The sequence below is a fragment of the Poecilia mexicana genome, unplaced genomic scaffold (assembly GCF_051168715.1).
Source record: "Poecilia mexicana isolate PSO_F unplaced genomic scaffold, ASM5116871v1 scaffold_16, whole genome shotgun sequence".
NCBI lineage: Eukaryota > Metazoa > Chordata > Actinopteri > Cyprinodontiformes > Poeciliidae > Poecilia > Poecilia mexicana.
Window position 1 is genome coordinate 13,080,631 of NW_028263385.1, and position 24,631 is coordinate 13,105,261.

The 24,631-nt window shown below is 37.9% G+C and overlaps 3 protein-coding genes across 3 annotated transcripts; 2 read left to right on the forward strand and 1 right to left on the reverse strand.

The window, feature by feature from the left end:
* The first annotated feature begins 158 nt into the window (after nucleotides 1–158).
* On the forward strand, nucleotides 159–7,787 carry c1r (complement C1r). The gene is made up of 14 exons (XM_088013700.1): nucleotides 159–177; nucleotides 1,439–1,519; nucleotides 1,867–2,080; nucleotides 3,071–3,254; nucleotides 3,344–3,484; nucleotides 4,577–4,782; nucleotides 4,886–5,033; nucleotides 5,123–5,241; nucleotides 5,322–5,400; nucleotides 5,480–5,614; nucleotides 6,130–6,204; nucleotides 6,291–6,499; nucleotides 6,582–6,799; nucleotides 6,895–7,787. The coding sequence occupies exons 2-14, from the start codon at nucleotides 1,473–1,475 to the stop codon at nucleotides 7,259–7,261; spliced, it is 2,142 nt and encodes a 713-aa protein (XP_087869826.1). The 5' UTR covers nucleotides 159–177; nucleotides 1,439–1,472; the 3' UTR covers nucleotides 7,262–7,787.
* Nucleotides 7,788–8,714: 927 nt separating this feature from the next.
* Nucleotides 8,715–15,513, forward strand: tapbpl (TAP binding protein like). Its single transcript, XM_014993045.2, has 8 exons — nucleotides 8,715–9,038; nucleotides 10,660–10,872; nucleotides 10,961–11,230; nucleotides 11,325–11,525; nucleotides 12,428–12,595; nucleotides 12,705–12,808; nucleotides 13,905–14,130; nucleotides 14,491–15,513. The coding sequence occupies exons 1-8, from the start codon at nucleotides 8,993–8,995 to the stop codon at nucleotides 14,556–14,558; spliced, it is 1,296 nt and encodes a 431-aa protein (XP_014848531.1). The 5' UTR covers nucleotides 8,715–8,992; the 3' UTR covers nucleotides 14,559–15,513.
* A 1,875-nt stretch (nucleotides 15,514–17,388) lies between these two features.
* Nucleotides 17,389–24,566, reverse strand: LOC106921381 (vesicle-associated membrane protein 3). Its single transcript, XM_088013999.1, has 5 exons — nucleotides 24,562–24,566; nucleotides 20,082–20,235; nucleotides 19,724–19,882; nucleotides 19,338–19,389; nucleotides 17,389–17,759 (listed from the first exon to the last, which is right to left on the reverse strand). The coding sequence occupies exons 1-5, from the start codon at nucleotides 24,564–24,566 to the stop codon at nucleotides 17,743–17,745; spliced, it is 387 nt and encodes a 128-aa protein (XP_087870125.1). The 3' UTR covers nucleotides 17,389–17,742.
* Nucleotides 24,567–24,631: the final 65 nt, after the last annotated feature.

The following is a 24,631-nucleotide window of genomic DNA, read 5'->3' on the forward strand; positions in this document are numbered from 1 at the left end:
TAACTCTTTCTAAAAGGGGAGATGTTGCTCTTTCCAGCAAGTATCGGGTTAATACAGCAACTTCACAGCTGCAGCTGCAGAGAGTGTAATTAATCCGGGGGGCACTCGTTTAATAGACGGTATATTTCGAAAATAACTTGCTGGATATTGAAAGTTCCAGTTGTTATCGATACATGGGTAAGTATATAATCTCACAGGACATTTAAAGAACTACTTACAATTAAAATAAGGAAGGTTTATTTAGGCAGACCCTTGAAACTCCGGCGTAAAAGGGTTAAACTTTTATTTATTTTGTGTTTTTCCCATGTCCTGGATGGCTGAGAACCAATAAATATGTAGAAATTGAATATTTGGTTAGTATCATAGCTTAAACTAAACGAGTCAGCACTACAATTTTCTAGAAAAGTATTCAGATTTTACTTTGTGGTTTGAAGATGGTAAAAAATAAAGACGTACTTTATTTTGTTTTACTGTCAGCTGCAATGTCTGAAGAACACCATCTGGAGAGCAGCAGCTGCGTTCATTTCTCAGTTGATTTACAGTAACACTGAGCAATGGAAAACCTCGAGGTTCTGCTTGTGGACTAAATAAACCCGGATATTTTATTTAGTCTTATAAAAATGTATTACTGGCCCAAACATAATGATAAAACACACTTGTTGCAGCCACTTAATGAACTTTATTTTTTAAATTCAAACGAAAGATAAAATTCACATCACACCAAGTGAATATTATGTAGTTCTGTTGTTGTCGGTGCAAAACGGCAGCTCAGAACTCTGACCAGCTCTGCTGCTTTTCTCTTCTTCAGAGAAACGAGCTGCTAGCACAGCTGCTAATTAAGTGTCATCCCATTACAAAACTTAACGAACTTGTTCCTGTCGCTCCTCGAGATTAAACTCAGTCACAATTATGGTCCTCTGTACTGAGCATCTCTCAAATAGCAGACGGCGTGTCCGTAAACAAGTTTAACTAATTATTGTACAATAACCGAAAAGAGATGCAACTTCTATCATGAAAATAGACTAGCAAAAAACCTTACAAATTGCAGTGAAATACTGCTACTTCCGGAAGTAAGGGCCATAATCGTTTCCACTGTAAGTCTCTCAGGAATAAGAGTGACGCTGGAAAAATATCCATACCTCCCTCTGGTGGTGGAATTATTTATGACAGCTGATGAATGAGCCAAAGATGCATAAATTACAGTGAAAGAATAGCAAAACATAATCTAAAATAGCATAAATGATCAAATATGTCAATGCCTTATCCAATTCTAATCACAATTTTTACAAAATACTATCTTCACTCCCTTGCTATTCAAAAACAAACAGATTTGATTTTTGCCAAGACAAACACAGCGTATTCCTGGCATTAACGCAATGGGTTGCTTAATACTTGAAACAGGAGCCATTATAACATTAATGTTTCACTTGTATCTCAGACTTGTGCTGGTACACAGCTAGAAAAATTCAGGCATGGATATATTCAATCTCCAGATTAGTTGGACATCTTTCATCATATGGTGAGTTTAAAGGATTTTTATTTTTTATGAAAAATCAATTATGATTGAATTAAACCGTTTTTGTCAGAATTTTTTGTCTTGATTCTAAACATTTCTAAATATTAATGCAAAAACCTGATTGTTTTACTCTACTTCAAAGTATATATGACTCATTTTAGAGAGCCTTTTCTTAACAGGTAAGTGTTTGATTGATTGTCATAGATATTCTCAGCTATAAAATGTATCTTGTGGTTTAGTTGATTCTGACCTTCTGTTTGCTCTTTTCTGTTTGAATCGACTTTGGACCAGTGACACAGATCATCAAAGTCTGATAAACAGATGGACCTCTTGTTTGTGCACGTCTCCAGGTTTCTGCATGTGTTGGTGTGTGAGTGTGTTCCACTGCCAGACTCAGACCCTCCGATGTACGGGGAGATCCATTCCCCCGAGTATCCTCTGCCCTATCCCCCCAACCTGCAGAAGCAGTGGGAGATCAACGTGCCGGAGGGCTTCCAGATCAGCCTGACCTTCACACATCTGGACATTGAGGCCTCTGCAGGCTGCTACTACGATTCCATCACAGTCAGAGCAATATAATACTTTCAGATGTACCCATTGCATAATTGCTCACAGCTTGTAAAATATCTAACATTATAAGGAACACAAAGGTTTGGGCCTAACAGTCTTTTTTCTTGTAAGAGATTAGTTTTATTATGTATGGCAAAGTCAGGGTTATCAAACTATTTTCTGAGTTGGGAGTCCAATGTGATCGTAGAAATATAATTTCTGATTTGCAGACTCTTTATTATTTATCTTTAAGTTAGCAAACAGGATTTCAGCTCCTCAATATGACAACACCACATCAGAACGGCCATATTACCAAGCAAACATCAAGATATCAAACAAACTTTAGTAATATGACAGAAGCAGAAAGTCAAAGAAAGAAAAGCATCATAATAATGACAAAGAAATCATAACAATCTAGAGCAGCATTAGCATTATGCTAACCAGCAACTTCAACTGATTATCAGCAAAGAATAAATGACGGCAGTTGATGAACAAAACAACAAAAGAGCAGAGCAATATAGCTAAAACTAATAAAACACACAGAGAAGCAGAAGTTGTAGCTTACCGCCCATCTGGAAAAAACCCTCCATATTGGCAGTCCTGGTGTATAATTCGCTGCCATCGTCGCCATAACCAACTTTATCACCATGGCGACCAAGAACTTTATGGAATCTGCTATGACAAGGCAACATTCCGAGCGGCCTAAAGACATTAAATTCAGCGAGCCTGAAGAGAACATGGAGAAAATTAATTGTTTAATGAGAATCGGTGGAAATGTTGCATAAATAATTAAGATTATATAAACATTAAGGGAAAATAGACTAATACAATTAATAAATTTTCAGAATGGTTCATACCACCACTGGTGTGAGCCATTTTGTTTTACTTCTGGAAACAAATATGAAATCAACGAACAATTGCTTCTATGTACTTTTACAAGTCCCCACTTAAATAAAATTTTATGGGTAGTATTTCTTCATCATATTTAAGATTTTATCTTTGCAGGTCCTATACGATGAAAAGGTCCTTGGAAAGTTTTGTGGCAATGAGAACTCTGCTGATGGACATCACCCCGGCTACCAGCCCATTTTGTCTCCAGGCAGCAGACTCACTCTGATATTCCAGTCCGATGACTACAACCCGGACCGAAACCAGAATGTGGGATTTTCTGCTCAGTACCAAGCAATAGGTATGTCTTGGAATTTTTTCACATGTGACAAATAAAATATCTTTAATTTGGAATATGTAACTACAATATGCATAATTTCATTTCACCAGACATAGATGAATGCTCAGCACCACAACCTGAGGATGGATCAGGTCCACTCTGCTCTCAGATCTGCCTCAACACACTTGGGTCATACCTCTGTGCTTGTCACCATGGCTACGAGCTGCGCTCAGACCAGCGCACCTGCATGCGTAAGTTTGGTTAATGGAGAGAACGGAGTATTTGCTCATGAAGGGTAAATCTAAAATCAGTTTTTCAATACTCTGATGTCTCTTGTATTGAAATAAAAAGTTTGCAAGAGACAAATGCATAATCAACTAATGTATCAGTTTCTGATACATTAGTTGGAAAATTTTTTACTTTTCGCCTTTTGAATTTGTGCTATGAGCCAATGATAGAGAGTAACATTTGAAAGGATAATTTAATATATCTTTCCACACAAATTTTACATATAAAAAAAAAAAAGTGAGGCATGCATATATGCATTCAGCCACCCTATAGAGTCAATTTATTTTTTCCCAAGGATTGTACTTAATTCCATATCTTATTCTTCATTAATTGCTGAAGAAAAGCATCCCACTTCATAATGCTGCTCCCTGTATGTTTCGTTGTGAGGATGGTGTGTCGAATGTGTTAACTTTCCATCACGCTGCAGTTTTCTTGTGGGCCACAACGTTCACATGTTTCCATGTGTTGTGTAGGTGTCTTATGCCAAACTACGAAATCAAATTTGAATCTCATGTAACATTTTCCGGTAACACTTTATTTGAAGGGGGGTGAATAAGACTGACATAACACTGTCATAAACATGACATAACACTGTCATAAACACCTGTCATGAACATGAATAAGCCTTCATGAATATTTATGGCTGTTGTCATAAAGCGTCATTCGGTAAATTATGACACTTTTAATACAAAGTTGACATTATTCAAAATGTCTTTGTTATGACAACTTGACATTAACCAATAAATCATTATTGTTTAAACTTGACCTTTAATAACATAAAGTTACCTAATTTTTAAGGTGCAATCAGTAATACTTTTATAACAAATTTATATCAGGTGTCATGTCAGTCTTATTCAACCCCCTTCAAATAAAGTGTTACCCATTTTCCTTCCACATTGTGGTTATGCGCTTCCTTATTTCGGTCTTTCACATAAAAACACAATTAAATACATTGAAATATGAGGTTTTAATGTGAAAAAATATGAAAAAATGTATGAAATAGTCTTGCAAGGAATTGTTTGTTTAAACCCTTTTGTGACTTTTCCTGTGTCTAGTATCCTGTGGCAGTGGCGTATTTGATGAGCTGGAAGGACACTTGATGAGTCCTGGTTATCCGAATCCCTCGTCAGATGCTTTGTCCTGTCAGTATATCATTTCTGTGGAGTCTGGCTTCACTCTCTCCCTTAACTTCTCTGACAAATTTCACATTGAGAGTGTGGACACAGAGGAAGGCTTAAACTGTCCCCATCACTGGTTGGAGGTAACATGAATCAGCTTTAGCCAGCTGTAGTAAGATTAATAGAAGTAAAACTACAAAATGTAAATATTTGCTCAGTTAACCTTTGAGCATTTCTATCTGTAAGGTGATCATCCCAGGTAGAAATCCCATGAAGCTGTGTGGGGGAACAAGTCCAGGATTAATAAATACAAACTCAAACATTGTCAAGCTGGACTACAACATTGATAATCAGGGACAAAGCAATGGATGGAGCCTGGACTACAGCACACACAGTGAGGGGGTGAAACGACATTAGAAAATTAAGAGCATCTGAAGGTGGAACAAGCAGCTGATCACACATTTATGTTCCTCATGTGTTTAGGAGTGACGTGTCCAGTTCCTGGACAAGTCGCTAAAGGAAAGGTCACCCCTTCCTTAACTGAATACTTCTACAGAGATTATATTTTTGTGCGCTGTGATGAAGGATACAAACTAATGATGGCAAGTTTAAGCACTTTTAAAATAAAATTTTAAACACCACAATGTTTCAATGTAATGTGTGTCACTTTCTTCTTGGTCAGGATGGTGTGGAGTTAATGGGTTTCTCTACCATGTGCCAAAGCAACGGAGAGTGGCACCTCCCACTGCCTGAATGCCACAGTACGTTATGAACGTGCGAATAATCAGGACAAATGTTTTGCTGACAAATGTTGAATCTTTTTTTCTTTCTCTGCCATAGTAATTGATTGTGGAGAACCTGAACCTCTGCTGAATGGAGGAGTTAACTTCCTGTCTGGCTTCCAGAATCAATATCTTTCTGTTGTTCAGTATCATTGCAATGAACCATTTTATTCACCATATGGTGGCAATAATGGTAAGATTTTACTATACAGTTGTAACTTACTGATATAGATGCTTCCAATAAGCTTCCAGTGCTGGTAAAATGGTAAATAGCCTGTGCTTGTATAGCCCTTTGTGAACCCTGTGTGAAAGCACTTCACACAATATTCAGTAATTCACGCACCATGTGGTGGTAAGCTACATTGCTGACCCAACAGACAGAAGAAAGGCTGCCATGCATCAACAACAACAGGCCCTCTGAAAGACATTTTGCCTGCATTTAGGTCAAAGTCAACCTGTATTTATAAATATTAATGTAAATTACAGCCAGAATCTTTCAGGATTTTGAAAGACCGGAGCTATATTTGCAGGTTGGAAGAGGAAAAAATGCCACATGCATTGGTTAAAAAAAAAAAACAACTTAAAATGTCTGTCACAAAGTAATGGGTGACAGACATTAGAAACTTTCAGGCACAAACAGTAACCAATAATTCTCAGTCTTTTTAACACCAAAGATGGATATAACACATAACATTCTATTCTTTGTAGTTTCTCTCACCTGTGAAGCGGATAGACGGTGGAGATCCAACCATGATGTTATTTTAAGACCAGCATGCCTACCAGGTATCACTTTTGGTCTCTTAAAACATCAGAGTCCATCTTGACATCTCTATGTCTTCTCTCTAACTATAAATTTATATCCTATGCAGTTTGTGGTCGACCAACAAAACAAAATGAAAATCACTTTCAGAGGATTATTGGAGGAAATGATGCTGGAGAGCATACCATCCCATGGCAAGCTTTCATAAATGTAGGTGACAGCAGGGGAGGAGGCATGATCATAGCAGATCGCTGGATTTTAACTGCAGCTCACGTGGTTGTGATGAATGGACAAGTACAAACTCCTGAGGCTTTTTCTGTAAGTAACACTCTGTAATCTTCTGGGATTGTCCACTGACGTGTTTTTAAAAAAAACTTTTTTTCTTTTGTGTTTTTTATAGATTCATTTTGGACGTACAGATGTTCACCAAATTTTAGAAACTCCTTCCCTGAATGCAACTGCAGTCCATGTCCACCCTCAGTACAATAATCCAAACGGTTTAAACTATGACCACGACATTGCATTGATAAAACTTAAAGACCCGGTCACATTCGAAGCAGCAATAATGCCACTGTGTTTGCCATCAGAGGATGACAGATATGACTCTGGAATGATTGGGTAAAGAAACAGTAGGTCTTCAAAATAATTTCAGTAATATCAAATCTCTTCTACATAGCTGATCCTTTGTTCTGTGAACCTTTTGCTTTTTTCAGGCTGGTATCTGGTTTTGGCATTACAGACAAGGGGAATCAGCAGCGTTTTCTAACAAATAAGCTGAAGTATGTGCATATTCCAGTGGTGGAACAGGAAAGATGCAGTAATTCTTTGAAGCTAATACCTAGAAGCCAGAAACCAATACTGACAGACAACATGTTCTGTGCTGGAACTCCTGAAGGCAAGAAGGACTCTTGCCAAGGTGACAGTGGGAGTGGCTTCACTCTGCAATCTGAAGATGGACGATTCTGGGCTGCTGGGATTGTCAGCTGGGGGATTAAATGTGGACAGAAAGGAACATATGGATTTTATACCAAAGTGGCAAACTATGTAGACTGGATTAACAAGATCATGCGGGAAAATTGAAAGCATTCAAACATTGAAGCTTCATAGAAGCATTTAAGCACAACAACAACTTAAGCTGTATACACAGAGAAAAAATAACGTGAAATAAATTTAACATAAATGAATCTGTGAACTCAACAGTAAAAAATCAAATTAGTATCTTTACACAAATATATGTAGTATTGAAGACAAAAATATTTGTTTTCAGGTAAAATTGTTTTCAGAAAATAAATTTCTGAAGTACTAGGAGCCTTTCTCTTTAAATTCATCACACAACAATAAACAATCTTGTTATCTTTACTGTGTTCAAAACATCAAATACTACCCATCAGGCATCAGAGTTTGCAAGCACCAAAAGACCAGAGGTGATTTGAGGTACACTGATAAAAATATTCTGCTCTGTCTACTTAAAAAATGAAGTTATGAAGTTAATGTTCAGGACATCCCCAGATGTTACTCTAGTGAAGCAAACCTGTAAACCAAATATAAAGTTTTGAACATTTGTACAACTGATTTCTGTGTTGAAAAATAAAATATGGACTGATGACCATGCTTTTTTTTATGGATGTAGGTTAATAAAAAAAAATGTTGGTGGTGATGCAGGCAGAAAAAGTAAATTTGATGAGAATAACATTTCAGCAAAACAATATTGTTTACCATGGCAAAGTCTACACCAAATACCTTATTTGCATATAACTTATAATGTCAAGATGTGTTCGCTATTTAGTTTAAGTACAACTAAACAAAATTTATCACGTTGTAGGTTTGGAATACTTAAATTGCACTCTTTTGTTTTTGCATGGCTTTAGCTCTTTATCCTACAGATAGCAAATAACTGTAGCTCTCAGAAGAAGAGCTACAGAAGAGCGGACAAGATGAAATATAAGCAACAGTGCTGCAGCTTCTGCACAATAAAAGTTAAAAAACTATATTGAAAATCAATAAACTGAAGAAGCTGACAAGTAACCAATGTTTTCAGTTTTAAAAAGTTAAGAATGTGTAAAGTTTAAAAACTCACACCGCAGTGAATCATTTGCACTTTTTAGTTTTGATTAAATGTTACTGATTTATTTAATAAACTGAACTTGGAGATTGACAATCAGGTCATACAATGGTTTGTACAGATACATTATTAGATATTACCAGATTCACATTAGTCTTTCAATTCAGGGGAGGGAAGGGCAATGGGGAGTTGTGAAAAAAAAAATGAAATAATTGAGAAACATTGCTCTAAGTTAAGGTATGTATGTAAATAAACTAAATATAAAATATACACACACACTCATACACGTTTCCCCTCTGGCTCCACCTTTGGGGGCGCCACTGAGTTCATGTAAAAATCGTTTGGTCTTCATAGGTTTAGTCCTTTTAACTGAAGGACGACCCATAACCACTGTTACCATAGTAACCCATGACTCGAATTCTGCTAGTTTCTGATTGGTCGAGCCTCTGAGTCTACTTTCACATTTAGTGACATGTTTTCGCATTCTGCGCATGCTCAAGGTAGAACATCTAAACGCACATACGTTCCTACCGAAAGACTTTATTTCTATTTTTTATTACCGGTAATAATATCTCGTTAATGAATATCACAGATGGGGCGAAGAGGGAGTCACAAAGCTCTCTCGTATTCAAAGAAGGGACCATCGTTATGACGCGTGTGTAGCTTTTTGAAATCAAAAGTGAAAGTGCTGTTGTGCATTATTCTTTTATTTCATTTTTAATAAAACAAGGATCTTCTGCTCCTTGAAGATGATTGAAGTAATATTTATCGGATGGTTTTTGACGTTCGTTAATGGTAAGACATATTCGTATTTTAACAAATGATTGTAAATAGCAATAAGCAAACTTTTTCTTGAATCTGCTCACAGGGTTTTTTCCTCGTCATTAGCATTTTATTGGGCATCCCTAACTTTAAAACGATGTTATTTTTGTTTAAATGCGTTATAAGAAACTAATTTCAGCAAAGAGATCGATCATATCAAAAAGTGTGTTAAAAGAATTAGAATCCAAAATATTCTGTGCATACTGTATAGAACAATTTGTTGACACACTGATCAGGGAGTAAGACAGGCGAATATCTTCTTGGCACATGTTAGTGGGTGGAATATATTTGACATCAAATGAAGATTTTATCCTCCGGGTTGATGTATTGAAAGCAGAAAAAATGTTCAAACAGAAGGATTTTGATGAGGATCAGGTTGTCTTTAAATTAGAGTCAAGCAAACTGCAGCTCTTGTTGGGTTGTTTCCAGTCTGCAAATGTTAAAAGAGTGGATAAATATATAAATATGGAGCACAAAAGTGGTCCAAAACTTGTATTTGGACCACAATACGAGGGTATTGTCTAAAGTATTGACGAAGTCAATACTTTAGACAGATGGTCTGAGTGCTTGTTCGTCACTTTCCAGGGGAACATTTTGCACCAGGACACATTATGGGAAGAATGTGGGTGGCTGAGGCAGTGAGATGTTCTGGAGAATCTGATGGAAAACTTTGGGTCCTGTTATCCACTTTGACATGTACAATCTGACTAAGCAGAGTTGCAAACTATTTATCTTTTAATGGACCAGTTGCAAGGTGACATGCTGTGTCCCAAAGCTAACCTGGGTTAGAAACATTTCTAAGGGAACAAAAAACGTTTGAGATGATGGTGAGACGACCCAAAATTTCAATACAGTGAAACATCTTAAGTAAATCCTGCGTTGAGCCCCATCCTTGCAGCTTACATAACCTAAAGACGCCATAGGACTCCAGTAGAGGTCATATTGTGATGGTTTTGTAGTGGCTTTGCAAAACATTTATTTTCTTTAAGCTGCAGTATGTAACTTTTACAGAATTATGTTTTTTAAAACTGACACCATCTTCTGACAGTAAAATATGAGACATGTAATCTGGGAAAACATCAAGTTCCATGTGCTACTATTGGCTTTTGAATAAATGCACCACTCCCAGTTAAAAACAACCAGTCAGAGCCAGTAGGAGGGGCTTTACGCTGTCAATCAATCTCATGTATTTGCTACTAAATGTACTAATGGCGAAAAAACAAATGAAACCATTTTTCCACCGTGCTACCCGCCATGCTAACTAGCCTTAGCATTCGTTGCAGGCTATGCTGAGGTAAATCAGCTGCGGCGTAGCAAAGAACAAGGGGAAATGGGTGTGCATGAGAGATGAGAGTGATTGACAGCCCTAAAATCGCCCTCCTGGCTCTGATTGGTTGTTTCTGACTGAATGGTGTATTTCTGCAGTTAAAACTGGGAGTACTGGGAGAGGGCAGAGGAACTCGATATTTTCATAAATTATCTGTCACGACATGGTGATAATTTCAACAAATATGTGAAGTTACACTAAACAATACGCTACATGAAAACTGAAAAACGTATGAGCTTCAAAGTTGTTTTTTATGTTTGTCTGCAGCTGATGGGGTTGCAGACGTCGTTCTTTCCTGCTCTCTGGTGGAGGAGGGAGTCGGAATGGGTGGAATGGGAGGCGGCTCTCTCTTCAGCCGAACTCCAGCCACGCTCGTCCTTCGAGACGTCCCGGTGGGACCCGATGAATCCCTTGACACACTGACTCCATTTGTCCCGCCCTCAGTCCCTGATCCAGACCTCATCCTGTTTGAGAACAAAGGTGTCCTTTTATTATCGACACATCTCAACCTCAGTCTCTGTAAAATCTGCTCAGTTTGTGTTCAAAGTTTCTTGTTCCTTCCTTCCAGTGTCATCGCCTGACATCCCCAACGCAGGCATGTTGCTCCATGCAGACTGCAATGAGCAGGAGGTGATGTGTGAAATAAGTCGCTACACTCCTCGAGGACTTCAGGAAAGCTCTGATCCAGCATATTTCATGGTTTCCCTCAGCGTGGAGGGACTCGACTTCAGCACATCGCTCATTCTTCAAACATTACCAGTTGACAAAGATCAGACCACCTTGACACAAAGCAAACTCAGTTTACCTCTCAGCCAGTCAGGAACTCTGCTGACTAAAGGTAAAATACAAAGTTCAGGGGCTGCATCTAATAAGAAAAAAAAAAATCTTCTTCATGACATCTTCCCTGCTTTCTTTGCCTCTTTGTGCCACAGTGATATTCCTGGTGTTTTCCGACATAAATTCTGTATCTGCTCCTCTGAGAGGAGATGTTCTCCTCAACTGCGGCTTCAAGCAGGAGGAGACGCCGTTAGCACCAGAAGTGGGCCTGGAATGGCGCCTGCAGCACAGAGGGAGAGGCAGGAAAGTTCTCGAAACGAAGACAAAGCTGGACGACACAGAAGAGGCCACTGTAGGTGAGTACTAACAAGAATAAACAACAGAGTAAACGGGCCGCATAAGGGATTTGTTTATAAAAACTTTATCATAAAGGGTGTCAATAACAAAACTAGTGAGATGAAGATGAGCTAATCTAGTGAAATATGGAGGATTCTATATTTATGAGGTTTTTTTAATGTACTTTATTGAAACAATAATATCTGTGTTTAATACTTCTTTTGTTTTTATGCAAATGCTTTTTAAAGGTTTTATTAGATATTATATATAGGAGCACAGATTGTATAGATGTAACTCGCTGACAACTCACTGTGTCACATTAACATGAGGTTTTACTCAACAGATTTTACAGTGAGTGTTGTAGAAATGACTTTATATCAAGAAGGCGTAATTTACTGCATGTTGCCTTGCCGGTCTGTGCTCTGAAATCAGTCCACTGCTTCTAGAAACATATGAGCATTCATAAATCTTAAAAGTTTTCTGATATGCATGCAGTTTTTAATGTGGTGAAGCAGCATATTGCATCTACATGAATGTTTATTACTAAAACCTCACACAACTTTTCACAAAGGCAAAAAATGTGAAGACTTCTAGAAACTTACTTAGACTCACAGGATAATATTGAACTAATCTTAAAGCTTTTACTTTCAATAGAAATGCAAAATAACGCCAATAAATGAATAAATGAATATTGTATAAAGGTATAACAAATAAATTCTGTAAAATTGTCATTATGAAAAAAAAAACGTTCATAATTACACAGAAAAGGAAGGATCTGGGAGTTTTGAGGACAAAAACGTTATTCAGATTTACAATAAGACATTTATTTCCACCTAAATCTCCAGGTCCGAGTTTGTCCCCTTAACGTTGATATGATAACTTTGGACAAAGTTGTCATTTCTGTCTGATTTTCTGTGCTCAGTTCATGGCGAGAGGAACGGCTCCAGTGTGGACGCTGCTCTGCTCCTCAGTGAGGGAAACGTCTCCATGAGTCTGACTCGGCTGAAGGTCGTCGATGAAGGAACCTACATCTGCACCGTCAACCTGGGACATTTCCACGCCCAGCAGGTCATCCAGCTCCATATCATTCGTAAGTTTTTCCTCTATTCTGATCTTGCTGTTATTTCAAGCATACATTAAAGTCGATCTTTTGGTTATTTTTTTAAATAACTTTTCCCTCTTTTTGATTTTCTTCCCAGAACTGCCGCAGGTTTCTCTGTCAGAGGAGAAGCTGGTTCTGAATAAAAATTCTCCACAAACACTGAGCTGCCATTGTGCTAAATACTATCCATTAGATGTACAGGTCAGTAACTCTGTTTCTAGATGTAATTATTTAATTTGGTTAATTCGGACTCTTTGAAATAACCCGCAAAAAAACCCTAGAGTTTCCTTTTATCAGAGAGATAATAATTAAATGTATTAGAATGAAGTAATAAAAGCTCAATTTTAATTTTATTTTTGCTGTTGAAAGGTTTATTTCATTTGGGATTATAAACCAAAGCTGCTATTTTTCCCAAGCTCAAAACACAGAAAAATCTCACAAATAAATTTCTAATTATTGGACAAAACTCCTACACAGAGATGAAGCTACAACTTAATTTAACCTTTCACTGACTGCACCAGCGTCAGGCAAAACAAACAATGTTTCACATTGAAATCTGTGGACAAATTATTTTAAGTGTGCAGTATTTTTACGTTAGGGAAAATAGAAGTTCTGAATATATTACTTGCATTTTTAAAAAACTAACAAATATTTTTTAATGTGGGATTTCTTTAATCCAGAGAATAAATGTAAACATTTTAAAGGTCAGATTTTTTTATTTTAATTTTTTAGTGAGAGTTGCTGCAATAAAAATGCATTCATTTAAAAGCTTGTTGCTAATTAGTTGATAATAATTAGTTGTGTTTTGATCTCAATTAGAGACTTGGATGGAAGTATGGCGCCCCCTTGTGTTCCTCATCATGAATTTACCCAAAAAATATTTTTTGTGGATAAAAAAAAAAACAAATCCTCATACTTTCAATGAAACCAATCTTTTTTTGCTTCCACTTCAAAATAAACATTTAAGTATTTTGTCCTAAAAAATTGCTTCCTTAAAAAGTTTGTCATATAAACTGACTTGGCAGCGATAAGATGATGGTTTTTGTTAGCAGATATTGAAGAATAAAAACACTTCATTATCTTCCAAAAGACCTTCTTTGAAATACATTGATTTTTCTTTACCACAAGCAGTTTTATGTTTTATAGATCAAGAAAAAAAAAACACTTTAGTTTCAAATGCACAACTACTAAAAATGCAGAATCCTCTTCATTCAGTAGTTTGTTGCATTTTGTTCTTCAAAGATCGGTTGCCTGATTACAGGTCATAATTTTCTGCTCTTTATTCCTTGCTTTTCAGATGGAGTGGTTTTTCCTTCCTCCAACGGAAACGGAGCCAAAACTCTTTCCGAACCAGGGCTCTCTGAGCAGTCATCGGCAGCACGGGGACGGGACGTTTACCCTGTCCTCTCATGTAACCATTGACTCGAGTTTTTCTCCAGGAACCAAGATCACCTGCAGGGTGACCCACCCAGCTCTGGACGATCCGCTCCACATCAGTATAGTACTCGAAAGCCCCCAACCAGGTATGTTTCTTTGTCAAATAAACATTTGAACAAAATGTTTTCATTAACTTGTTAATCTAAGGAACTTGTTAATCTAAGGATGAAAAAAATGAAATAAATTAAGTAAAAACAGAAGCATAAAACAATTGTCAGATTTCTCCGACAGGCTGTTCGGATTGTTTTAGTGCAAGAAAAAACTAACAAACCTTCCCTCCAAGATAAAAACTTGACTTTTTTGATCATATTTCCAAAGAATCAAACTTTATATCTCAGTAAATTTCCACCTAATTCAATAACATTGATTAGAGCTTTTGTATTTTTGCACATTTGTCTCCTGTCATTAAAACAATCCTTACTGATGTGTGTTTTCTCTCTCCACAGATTCCTACTGGTGGGTTCTCGGGTTCCTCGTTGTCACTGTTCTCTTCTTCTATCAGGTCATGAAATAAGTGACTCTCTGGTCATCTTAACTTGAAGCTGAGCCTTGAATGATTTATTTTATTTTTTTCTGTAAAGGTAAACATTTTTAGGTCTCATAGCTGTTGTCTGCTGAATTTGAAGTTTTTTATTTGTGGGAAACATTCATTTATTATGATTTGCATCCAGTTGCTGTATGGTTTCTATTGTTTTCTTATTTGCACTAAGCAACCTTGGATCTTGAATTCCTTTTGCTGTGATAAATGGATAATCTCAGCAGGAAAAACACATTTTCTCAGAGATGAACCACTGAAGTTTCATTATCTCTGTCTGACCAGAAGACCAATCTGAATCTCAAAAATAGTTTTCCAATCAGCACAAATAATCGGACCTTTCACGTCTCTCCTAAACTTCATATCTGCATAAATTCAACAAAAACAGCAGGCTACAGTAAGTCTCTTTAAAATGAAGTGGTTTTAACAGCAACCTGTAAAATCCTGTATGTCTTTGAGGTTTCTTTTGGTTTTGGTTTTAAGCCCCATTGTGGCATTGCTCTATAAATTATTCATACTTTTGACCGAAATAGATTTAAAGTAATTTTCATTCAACCAAGAAGCTTATTTATTTGTATGAGGCTGTGAATCGGTAGCTTTATTTAAAGTCAGTGAGTAAACATTTACTTATGAACCACAAAATGCTAAAAGTATCAGGATTGACGCCACTTCATTTGAGTTTCAAACACTGTGGGAACAAAATACGTTAATTACAAGCAGAAGGAAGATGCGGTACAAACCGAGGAAATACTGGATTTTTTTATTTACAACTTTTCTTTGCACTTCAGGAGGAATTAATGGAGGAATTGCGGTTCTTCCACTATGATGGTGTGGTTTCAAATGCTGCAGCTGTTTATTCTTTTTCTGTCTTTTTGTTTGTCCAACACTGACTTTTCACTTTATTTTGTCTTTTAAAATAAAGCTTTTATGACTCAACGTTGATGAGGGTGTTTGTCCCTATCAAGAGTTTTTTTTTTTTTTTTTAGTTTGTTTTACAACTTGAATTCAAAGTTGTGGTTGAGCATGAAAGTAGATTAAAATAATTTACCGAGAGACAAAAACACTTCACTTGCTAATTTACTCATTTTGGAAAAAATATTTGTAGTTATCGGTCGACTACTAATTACTACTTCAGGTACTATTAGCAGCTGCTCTTGAGCACTGCAAACATTAATACTGAACATAATCACTGTGTCCAAGCTTTATGGATTTATATTAGGCTGGAACTCGCTGATCAGTTTTCAGCTTTTTCTCACTGACTTCACATGTGAATCCTGATCAGTGATTTTTTAGCCTTTCCTGTGTTTAGAAGAATCATGAGGAGAGTCAGAAAACAGTTTGATGGAGTTCAGTTCATGATTTATTTATTGGCATCAGCAAAAGTGGTAAACATGCATTTGATTTTTTTTTTGTTGTTGCAAAATTCAGTTGCATCTCTCACCCTATGTTCAATTCACAAAACATAATCTCTTCTCTATTCACCTGTTAATATTGTTGCACAATATCAGCAGATAATTAGAGCTTAGTGCTACAGTTATGCATTACTCCATTGTTCTCATGAATCTCTTTGTATTATTTACTCTTTTCACAACTTTCAAAATCAGTTCAGAGAAAGGAAAATGAGTTCCATGGACAACCAACAATCTCCTAAAACCTAAAGGAATCGATATAAACACATTTTCAGGAGCTTAAACGTGTATGTATGTACAGTGGCTCTCCTATATTATCTCTACGTGATTCCTAAAATGATTTACTACAGTAGCGGTTGGTTGCAGTCCTTGAGGATTTTTTTTTTTTTTTTTCTGTTCAAAGCAAGTGACACATTTTGGCAAACTCATGAGCATTGTTGCACATTGCATAAGCAGTAAGTATCTGATCAGAAAGACATTATACACAGGTCCTTGAAACCACTAAGGAAAGAAAATATACAATCGGCAGTAAGATTAAGAAATGGCAGATACACAGGTCACACGAATATGGATACTGTTTGCCATGCAGGTTAGAAACGAATGCCTCTAATTGGCTGTTATCGTACTGCAGGTGACAGATGAGTCTGGTTTTATGTGAGTGAAGGGGGGGGGAGGCAGCCTGGCGGCTCTGGGGGATCCTCATCCTGTCCTCTCTCATTCTCCTGCGCTCTGAAAACAACAAACGCTCCAACAGAAGGTTGCTCAAAATGCGACGCTACACATTCATCTGTCTGTGGCTGCGACTCTGTCCATTCAGAGAGGAGAGGCCTTCCTCGGGTCCTTCAGGCGTGCAGATTGTCTGTCAGTAGCTGCTTCATGTGCCTTTCTGTGTACATGACTCTATTACCATCACCTAAGATAGAAAAATCCCAAAACTGACTCATCGCTTTCTGCCTGGAGGTTATGACTCAGGTTGCATGTATTTATGCAGGAAAATATGCTGCTAAACTCCTACTTCTTTTTCCTGAATCACCTCTTTTTGGCTTAACGTTTCACACAGACTTTTTTCCCCCTTTTTTGCATTTCTCCTTTCTTATCATCCCTGCAGAAGTTTGAGACTTGAGTGAGAGAAAGTTGAACAGGAAATGGAATAAATTACTGGTGAAATCCTATTGGGTAAAAGCTGCAGAGTGGCGGGTCACAATTGCACACGTGGAAAAACAACAGAAATGATTCGACTCCTAAGCTAACGTGTTAGTAATAAGCGTTATGATGAAGGGAGGGCATTAGTTTGGCATGTTGGTATCAATGTCCAAATGTAGGTCTCTTTAAAACAAAAAAATTTCATGGTCAAGCGATGGCTGGAGTAGAAAGACTGCAAACTGTTGTTCAATCTCCACTTATATTTCTCTGAGCTCTGTTTGCTTTCTCCCGTCTTCTTTCTTTTGCTCCTCCCTGTTTCCGTCCGCCCGCTGCAGCCTTCTATAATACATGAGGTGCAGAGACTGGAGAGAGTGAGTGAGGCCTCATGGAGGAAGACTGAGAGAAAGCAGCAAGAAAGAAGGTGGGGAAAGGGGCACGGAGAGAGCAGAAACACATACGCAGGAACACGACAGTTGGGGTGCAGGGTGGTTCAATGGAAGTTTGTGTGAAGAGGAGGAAGGCTGATAGAAGGGAGGAGTGGCGCTTCGTTTTTTCCTCTCCCCTGTAACGGTATCCTTAGGTTTGAGTTCATCTGTGATGATGGGAGGCGCTCAGTAGAAGAAGTACACTGCGAATGAAGGATAAAGAGGCAGCCATTAGTCTAGTGGATAATAAATCAGGGAAGCAAAATAAGGTGAAGAAGAAGCGTTAATTAAAATAATTTATCTCCAAAAGTTCAGTCACATCAGCTCCAGTACAGTAATTTATATTATCTGTTGTCACACACTGCAGTAATCTGGATTTCATGTGAGAGACCAGCGCAGAGTGAACGTCCGTCCGTCCGTCCGCCCGCCCGCCCGTCCGTCCGTCCGTCCGTCCGTCCATCCATCCATCCATCCATCCATCCATCCATCCATCCATCCATCCATCCATCCTAAGCTCAGATGGGGGTGTGTGTATGTGTAAAATGGGTTTTGCGAGTCTGAATTAATACTTCTATAACCATCTTTTGCTGAAGCTACAAATATTTGAGGGTATTTCTGATTTTTTTTTTTTTAATCTCAGTTTGATTGCACGGAGAGCTTCTCTGAGCTCCATTTTTTTAAAATCTTGCAGCAGCTCGGTTGGATTTAGCTCTGGACTTTGACTGGGCTCTTCTAATGCATGAATATACTTTGATCAAAACATTTCCATTGTAACTCCGGTTGAATGTTTAGGGTTTTTATTCTGCAGGAAACTGGACCTTTGCACGAGTCTCCAGTCTTTTGTAGCTTTCAGCAGGTTGTGATCCAGGATTTGCAAGTGTTTGTCTCCATCCACCTTCTCATCAACTCCGACCAGCTTCTCTGTCCTCACAGCGTGATGCTGCCACTGCTGTGGTCTGTTTAGTTAAATGAGCTGAGTCGGTTTTCCGCCTGACGTGTTTTGCATGTGGATAAAAAGGTTCATGTTTGCTGTGACCCCAACATGGAAATTGCAAACAGAACTTCACATGGCTTTCTTCTTTTCCATAGAGAGAGGATTTGTGGAATGTGTTGCTCATAGTTGCTCTGTCAACAGTTTTTCTCTTAGTTGCCTCCAAGACACAGTCAGTCATTAATGGTGTGACATATTTGTATTTTATCCATTTTCATTTGTGTGTATCAGTCAGTCACATTTACTTATAAAGTACATTACAGGTAAAAAAAAAGGCAGTTCAAAGTGCTTTACATCAGAAAAACACAAAAATAAAAAGTCATGAAAACATCATTTAGTCACAAACTGAGAAATCAGCAACAAACATAACATTTTGTCGAGTGCCGTCATCAAAATAATCAATATACATAAAGTACGTTGATCAATGTTCCAGTGATTATTGATCAAAATTAACTCCAGTCAGGTGGGGATTTATAAACTCAATGTTTCAGTTTTATATCCACTTGACTAGTTAAATACTTTGGTTTCATGGCTTGTTTTGTTTTGTTCTCTAATGAAAATGTGCTTCATGTTGGTATCCATTACCTATAATTCGTAATCAAGCACTACTTTGTGTTGGTCTGTCACACAAAATCCCAATAAAAATTCATTGAAATGTGTGACCGTAACGTGAAATTGTAAAAAAAGTTCAGAACTTTAGGAAGATACAGTATGTTATTTAAAAGAAAAAGGGAAGATTTCACTTGTCCCATAAACCTAAATGACTAAAACAAAACAACATTGTACTTACAGAATATTATTCCAACCACAATGACTCCAATGATGCCCATCATGATCATCATCTGTTAAAAAGGGGAAATAAGACAAAAATACTTTAGTTATTTGCTTGAAAACAGATCAAAACACCACCTGAGCAACTCAATAAAACAAAAACAATACACTATTTGTATTTTGTTATGGTTTACTTATGTAAACAGTTTCCAGTTTCCAGTTTAAAACTCTTCGGTAGCAGACGTCTGTCTTCCATTTTTCCCTGAGGCGTCACTGCAGTCCTCAACAGCAGCTCATTAACAGATTACAATGTCTTCCTCCAAACAGAACGCTGAATGCCTGCAGGCATTAGCTTGACTCAGACATTAGTAGTTACTCTGTGATGAGACACTTAAATGCGCCCACCTTGCAATTCTTCCACCAGTACTTGTTTTTTAGCTTGGCTGCGCAGCTTTCGAATTGGGAGGCTCCGGCCTGCAGAGCATCTGCTCTGTCATCCAACTCTGAAAGCTTCTGGTCCCTTTCCAAAACCTTGTCCACGTTCACCCGCATGATATCCACCACCTAGAGCCGGCAATGAGGCAGCATTTGGCAGAAACAGAAAGGATTAAACGGTTGATGGAGGAAGGGAAATCGGTTCCTCTGAGCCAATAAATCACAAAGAATAGAGATGGAGTGCTGTTTTAAAATTTCTTTTAACATTTCAGTTGAATTAAAAAGAGAAAGCAGCACTGCGCAGGTTTGGGATCTTAGTTCATCTCACCTCCTCGACTTGGGCCTGTGTCTGCTGAAGCCTGCGATTGCTGCTGGTGTTGGGTGGGCCGGGTGGCGCTCCACCTGGGGCTCCATCTGGACCCGGGGCGCCAGGAGCGCCTGGAGGTCCAGCAGCTGGAGGGGCAGCAGCATCTGGGGCAGACCTGGAAACAAAAGAAAGACTGCATTAAAAATAAACACTTGAATCGTTCAGTTCTGATGTGATGTGGGTGCCACATAATGAATCTAAAGGTATAAAAATTAAGACCAGTTCTTCAAAATGTGTGCATTGTTTCAGGTTTCGCTATTCATTAGTGTCTGTTTGAGAAAGAGGAGCATTTATTATTTATTTTGTGAACATATAAATATATGAAAATATATTTTCCACTACAAATAGCATATAAAAAACAAATTCATCTTGATTTTTAAGCAACATATTTCTCATGTTTGAACTTAGAATGAGCTTGAAAAAGCAATATTTACTGATTTTCAATCACAGCCTTCATTCATCTTCACTAGGCCTTCCATGTTGCTGCTGGGTTCAAATATTATTAACCTGATTATTACCTCTTCAATTAGATTAATGATGTGTGGTTTACGTAAGAGAAAGTTTTGGGAAAACCACTAAAGTACGTAGACCCAGTTGCAGAATAAATCTGAGTTTTAAAATAGGCCACAACGCCGTCAGCAGCTCAGTTCATGGAACAGTGAACAACAAAAGAGACTGAGCTCTATAACGCATTCAGCCACAATCATCACCACAGTACCAGAACTGCAAAGCAGTAGATGGATGAATGTTACATTTTATGAGTTAAAACTCTGGCTGCCTGTGATATTATTGGTCAATTTAAGCGGTTTTAACTCTCCGTAAAATGAATTAGCTAGAAGAACTTGAGCTTTGGGCTTTTCTGCAATAAATGCGGCATATTGCACTAAATGTCACATTTTCCTAAATGTGTAGTAAATGTCATGTTTTTCATGTTTAAAGTCCTAGATTGAAGAAAAGTGGTAAAGTGCATAACAAAAATAACTCAAAAAGTGGACCAGAAAAGACGAGAGAGTGATTTTAAAAAAAGGAGCAGAGTCTTATGAAATGCATTGTAAAAAAAAAATGTATGAATTTTTAGCTGGAAAAAAAAAACTTGAGGATTTTGTTTAGTTGAGAAACAAAAGAGAAAATGTAATTTCTAGTAGTAAAATTTGATACACTGTCTTAATAAAAAGAGATAGTACAAGAAGAGGGAAAGCAGAAAAAAAACAAGGCAAGGAAAAACAGGAGCAAGATTAAAAACCGATTAAACAAACTCCACAGAGAGAGGGAGCTGCTGGGAATAAAAGTCACAGCTCAGCAGGGGCGACTCCAGAAAGTTTTTATAGGGCAGGCTAGATGGGGGCCACTGATACTGTTGGGGGTGACATCAAAACCAAAAAGTCACATTTTGACAGAGTTTCAGGAATTTTATTTAGCTGTTGTCATTTATCATTTACGAGTACAGAGAAGTGTGTGGGAGAGCAGAACCAAAAAATAGTCATATATATTTAAAGGTGGCAGAAGGACACAAAAAATAAATAAATAGATAGATACTTCAGTTCAATGAAATGTGTTTTCTCCAATTTTATTGTAATATTAATGAGTAATACTATATCTGTAGAGCCAGTGGGGATGGTCAGCAATTTAACAAGGTTGGCCGTTGCCTTCCCGGGGATCCGCCCCCCTCAGGAGCGCCTCTGCTTCACAGGGAATAAAAAAAATAAATAAATAAAATCTTTGAAAATTTCCAAATGGTCCCAGGAAGAAGATAAATGTCATTATTATTATTATTATTCTACAATGTTTCCAATAACTCCACTTCTGAGCCGAGCAAACGAAAAATAATGACATTTTAAATAGTTTAACAAGAACTGAAAGGATTTTTGGGATGCAACATCCTAAAACCAACTCGGTTTAAATCCACTGAAGGATTAGCTGTGGCAGTAATCCAACTCTATACATAATTTAAGAGATGTGACGACAATTTTCACATGCGTCAGCAAAAAACACAGCAAAGTGCAATAAAACAACACAGTTTTTGATTCTATGCTGATTTAAAAACACATGCAAATGATTAAGAACTGAATAAAGATTTATCTGGATCAGCTTTTACGGTCTTTTGCATTGTTGTAAAAAAAAAAGACGCAAAAGAGAATCCGCATTAATACTCACATCTTCTATGCAGCTGTTTGAACTGACTCAGCGGTGGAAGTGAGGGAGGAGAGGGAGGACACTAAAGTAATAATAATAATAATAAAATCTCCGAAAAGAAGTGAAGGCACTTATCCAGGAAAAACAATCTGAGGTTTTAATTAGTAAAGAGGTTTAAGAAGCTTCAGAAATGGGCGGGGAGTCTTCTTGGCGCAGTGGAGATCTTCTAGCGATGCATTTATACTGCAAGCCGTCAGCAAAAGTACCGCAATACCGAGCCACGTATACAGGTCGGGCAATAACTCACAGTGTGGCTGGGGGTGAAAGATGGGGAGCAACGAGAGTTCAAGAAGAGAGCAGCGCTTCTAAATTATAATCCAGCCGAGAGATGAATCCATGGGTGTTCGGGTCCCAGCGGGGCTTTTCTGCGTCCGGCTCTGCCAAGTGATGCTGAGCGTTTGGAGCTGCTCCTGGATGCTGATCGAGGACGCAGCGCTGATTGGCTGCCAGGTTGGGTAGTTTCCTCTTCTGAGAGCCACAAAACAAATTTCAAGATCGGGAGAGAGAAAAGTGCAGTGATGAGAAACCAGCTGTTTCTCGTTGACTCCCGTCTCCTCCTCCTCCTCTTCGTCTTGGGGGGGAAGTGCGGTACTTTGGATCGTGCAAAGTGTTTCAGCTGCAATAATGCGTCTCCTCACTTGGACTCCCAACGACAGTGCGGCACCCCTCCCCTCCCCTTCGCTCCCCTCCCGTTCCCTCCTCTCAGGCTTTGCAGTGCTGCAGCTCTCCGTGTTGGATGGGGCGGCGGGACCAGACTGCGGTATAGTGGACAACCGGAGTGTTGACTCGACTGTTTTCCTCTCCCTGGCCCGGGATTCTCCCAATTACCCACCGGCTACTGTATCACATCCTCTGTTTGACTCGAGTCCAGCCTGTTTAAATCCGCACCGTGTGCACTTTGACAGACCCACTTATTCAACAACAGTAACAATTAAATGAGCCGCGGAAAACTGAGGTCATAAAGCCAATGCTGGATTGACAGAATGAAGGGTCAATGCAGTTTGGAAGCATGAACTTTATATGAAAGGATAATTCAAACATTTGTTGACGTTTCTTTAATAAAACCATTTCTATTATGTTAAGAAATGAATGATTTTAACATGGATTTTAATTCATTCACCCAGGTTTGCTCCACTGAAGTCAGATTTCTTCTGCAAGGGAGAACTACCTTACACCAGCTGCAAAGATCATAAAACAGATCAATCAAGCTTGTCTTCTTCTTATGTGCATGCATGCATGTAAATGTGCCTTTTTTATTTTGTGCCAAATTTCTGTATTTGTATTTTAATGTCTGAACATCAAGTGCAAACAGTCAGGGATATAAACTTTTGCTCATGAATCAAGATTTTGGCTGAAAACCCTATATGGTTTTTGAAGCTTATTGTGATTTCTTTGTTCCCATGTAGAAGTGAAAACACTGTGAATTAATTTTAACAAGAATTTCTTTAAATATATGCAGACCAAGCAATGATGGGAGCGTAGGGATGTCCTGCTTGCATCAGAGCAGACAGAATCTCAGTGATGTGACATGAAACCAGATATTTAGACAAAATTTTTTCTCTGCCTGAATTTAAATCAGAAAAACTTTTCTTGCTTTGGCTTAGAATTACCAAAACTATTTCTATTAGAAACAGGTCATGTTTCCAGGCTGATCAAAGAAGGTCAACATCTATCAAACATGGATCGACAAATTATAAATTATTATTTTCTCTCTCCTATTCTCTGGAGACAACATGCAACCAAAGAATACACTGTGAAGCATGGCTGCAGATGCATCATGCTATGGGATGTTTGTCAGATTATTGAGTCAATCCACCAATATGAGGGATTAAAGATCAGTGAGAACATCCAGACACTTGAAGATAAGTTTCCTCACAACAAATGAAATAGTTTCAACAAGTGAATGACTCCAAATCACCTGTAAAGGAGCAGCTTCTTGACTTCAGACCAACAGGAATTATGAACTATTAGTTCAAGTATTTAATATTCTACACATTTAATGTGTCCGTTTAAGAAAAATGCTGATTGACAGTCTTTGAGCAGCCTAATGTTATCACTTTCTATAAAGTCAGAACAAATGTGACCATTTTTCTTCATGCTTTGATTTGGAGCAGAATGGGCAGTATTCCCCATGAAGTCACAAATGGAAACAAACACAGTTAGAGGAATACAAACCCAGTGATGTTATTTTTAACACAGCTACATACAATTTTACCTTTAATTGCAATTGATTATCTTTAAAACTGACCTCATTATTTACAACCTTAATAAGCGATTTAAGAGTGAGTATATAGTTTCAGAATGACATTCACATGTGT

Excerpts from the sequence above, each read along its gene's own strand:
- c1r (XM_088013700.1), top strand. The coding sequence starts at position 1,473 with ATGGATATATTCAATCTCCAGATTAGTTGGACATCTTTCATCATATG. Across the intron at positions 4,783-4,885 it reads GTCCCCATCACTGGTTGGAG|GTGATCATCCCAGGTAGAAA; the intron begins GTAACATGAATC and ends TCTATCTGTAAG. Across the intron at positions 5,034-5,122 it reads CCTGGACTACAGCACACACA|GAGTGACGTGTCCAGTTCCT; the intron begins GTGAGGGGGTGA and ends TCATGTGTTTAG.
- tapbpl (XM_014993045.2), top strand. The coding sequence starts at position 8,993 with ATGATTGAAGTAATATTTATCGGATGGTTTTTGACGTTCGTTAATG. Across the intron at positions 11,231-11,324 it reads AGGAACTCTGCTGACTAAAG|TGATATTCCTGGTGTTTTCC; the intron begins GTAAAATACAAA and ends TTTGTGCCACAG. Across the intron at positions 11,526-12,427 it reads CACAGAAGAGGCCACTGTAG|TTCATGGCGAGAGGAACGGC; the intron begins GTGAGTACTAAC and ends TTCTGTGCTCAG.
- LOC106921381 (XM_088013999.1), bottom strand. Across the intron at positions 19,883-20,081 it reads CACAGGCCCAAGTCGAGGAG|GTGGTGGATATCATGCGGGT; the intron begins GTGAGATGAACT and ends TGCCGGCTCTAG. Across the intron at positions 19,390-19,723 it reads ACTGGTGGAAGAATTGCAAG|ATGATGATCATGATGGGCAT; the intron begins GTGGGCGCATTT and ends CCTTTTTAACAG.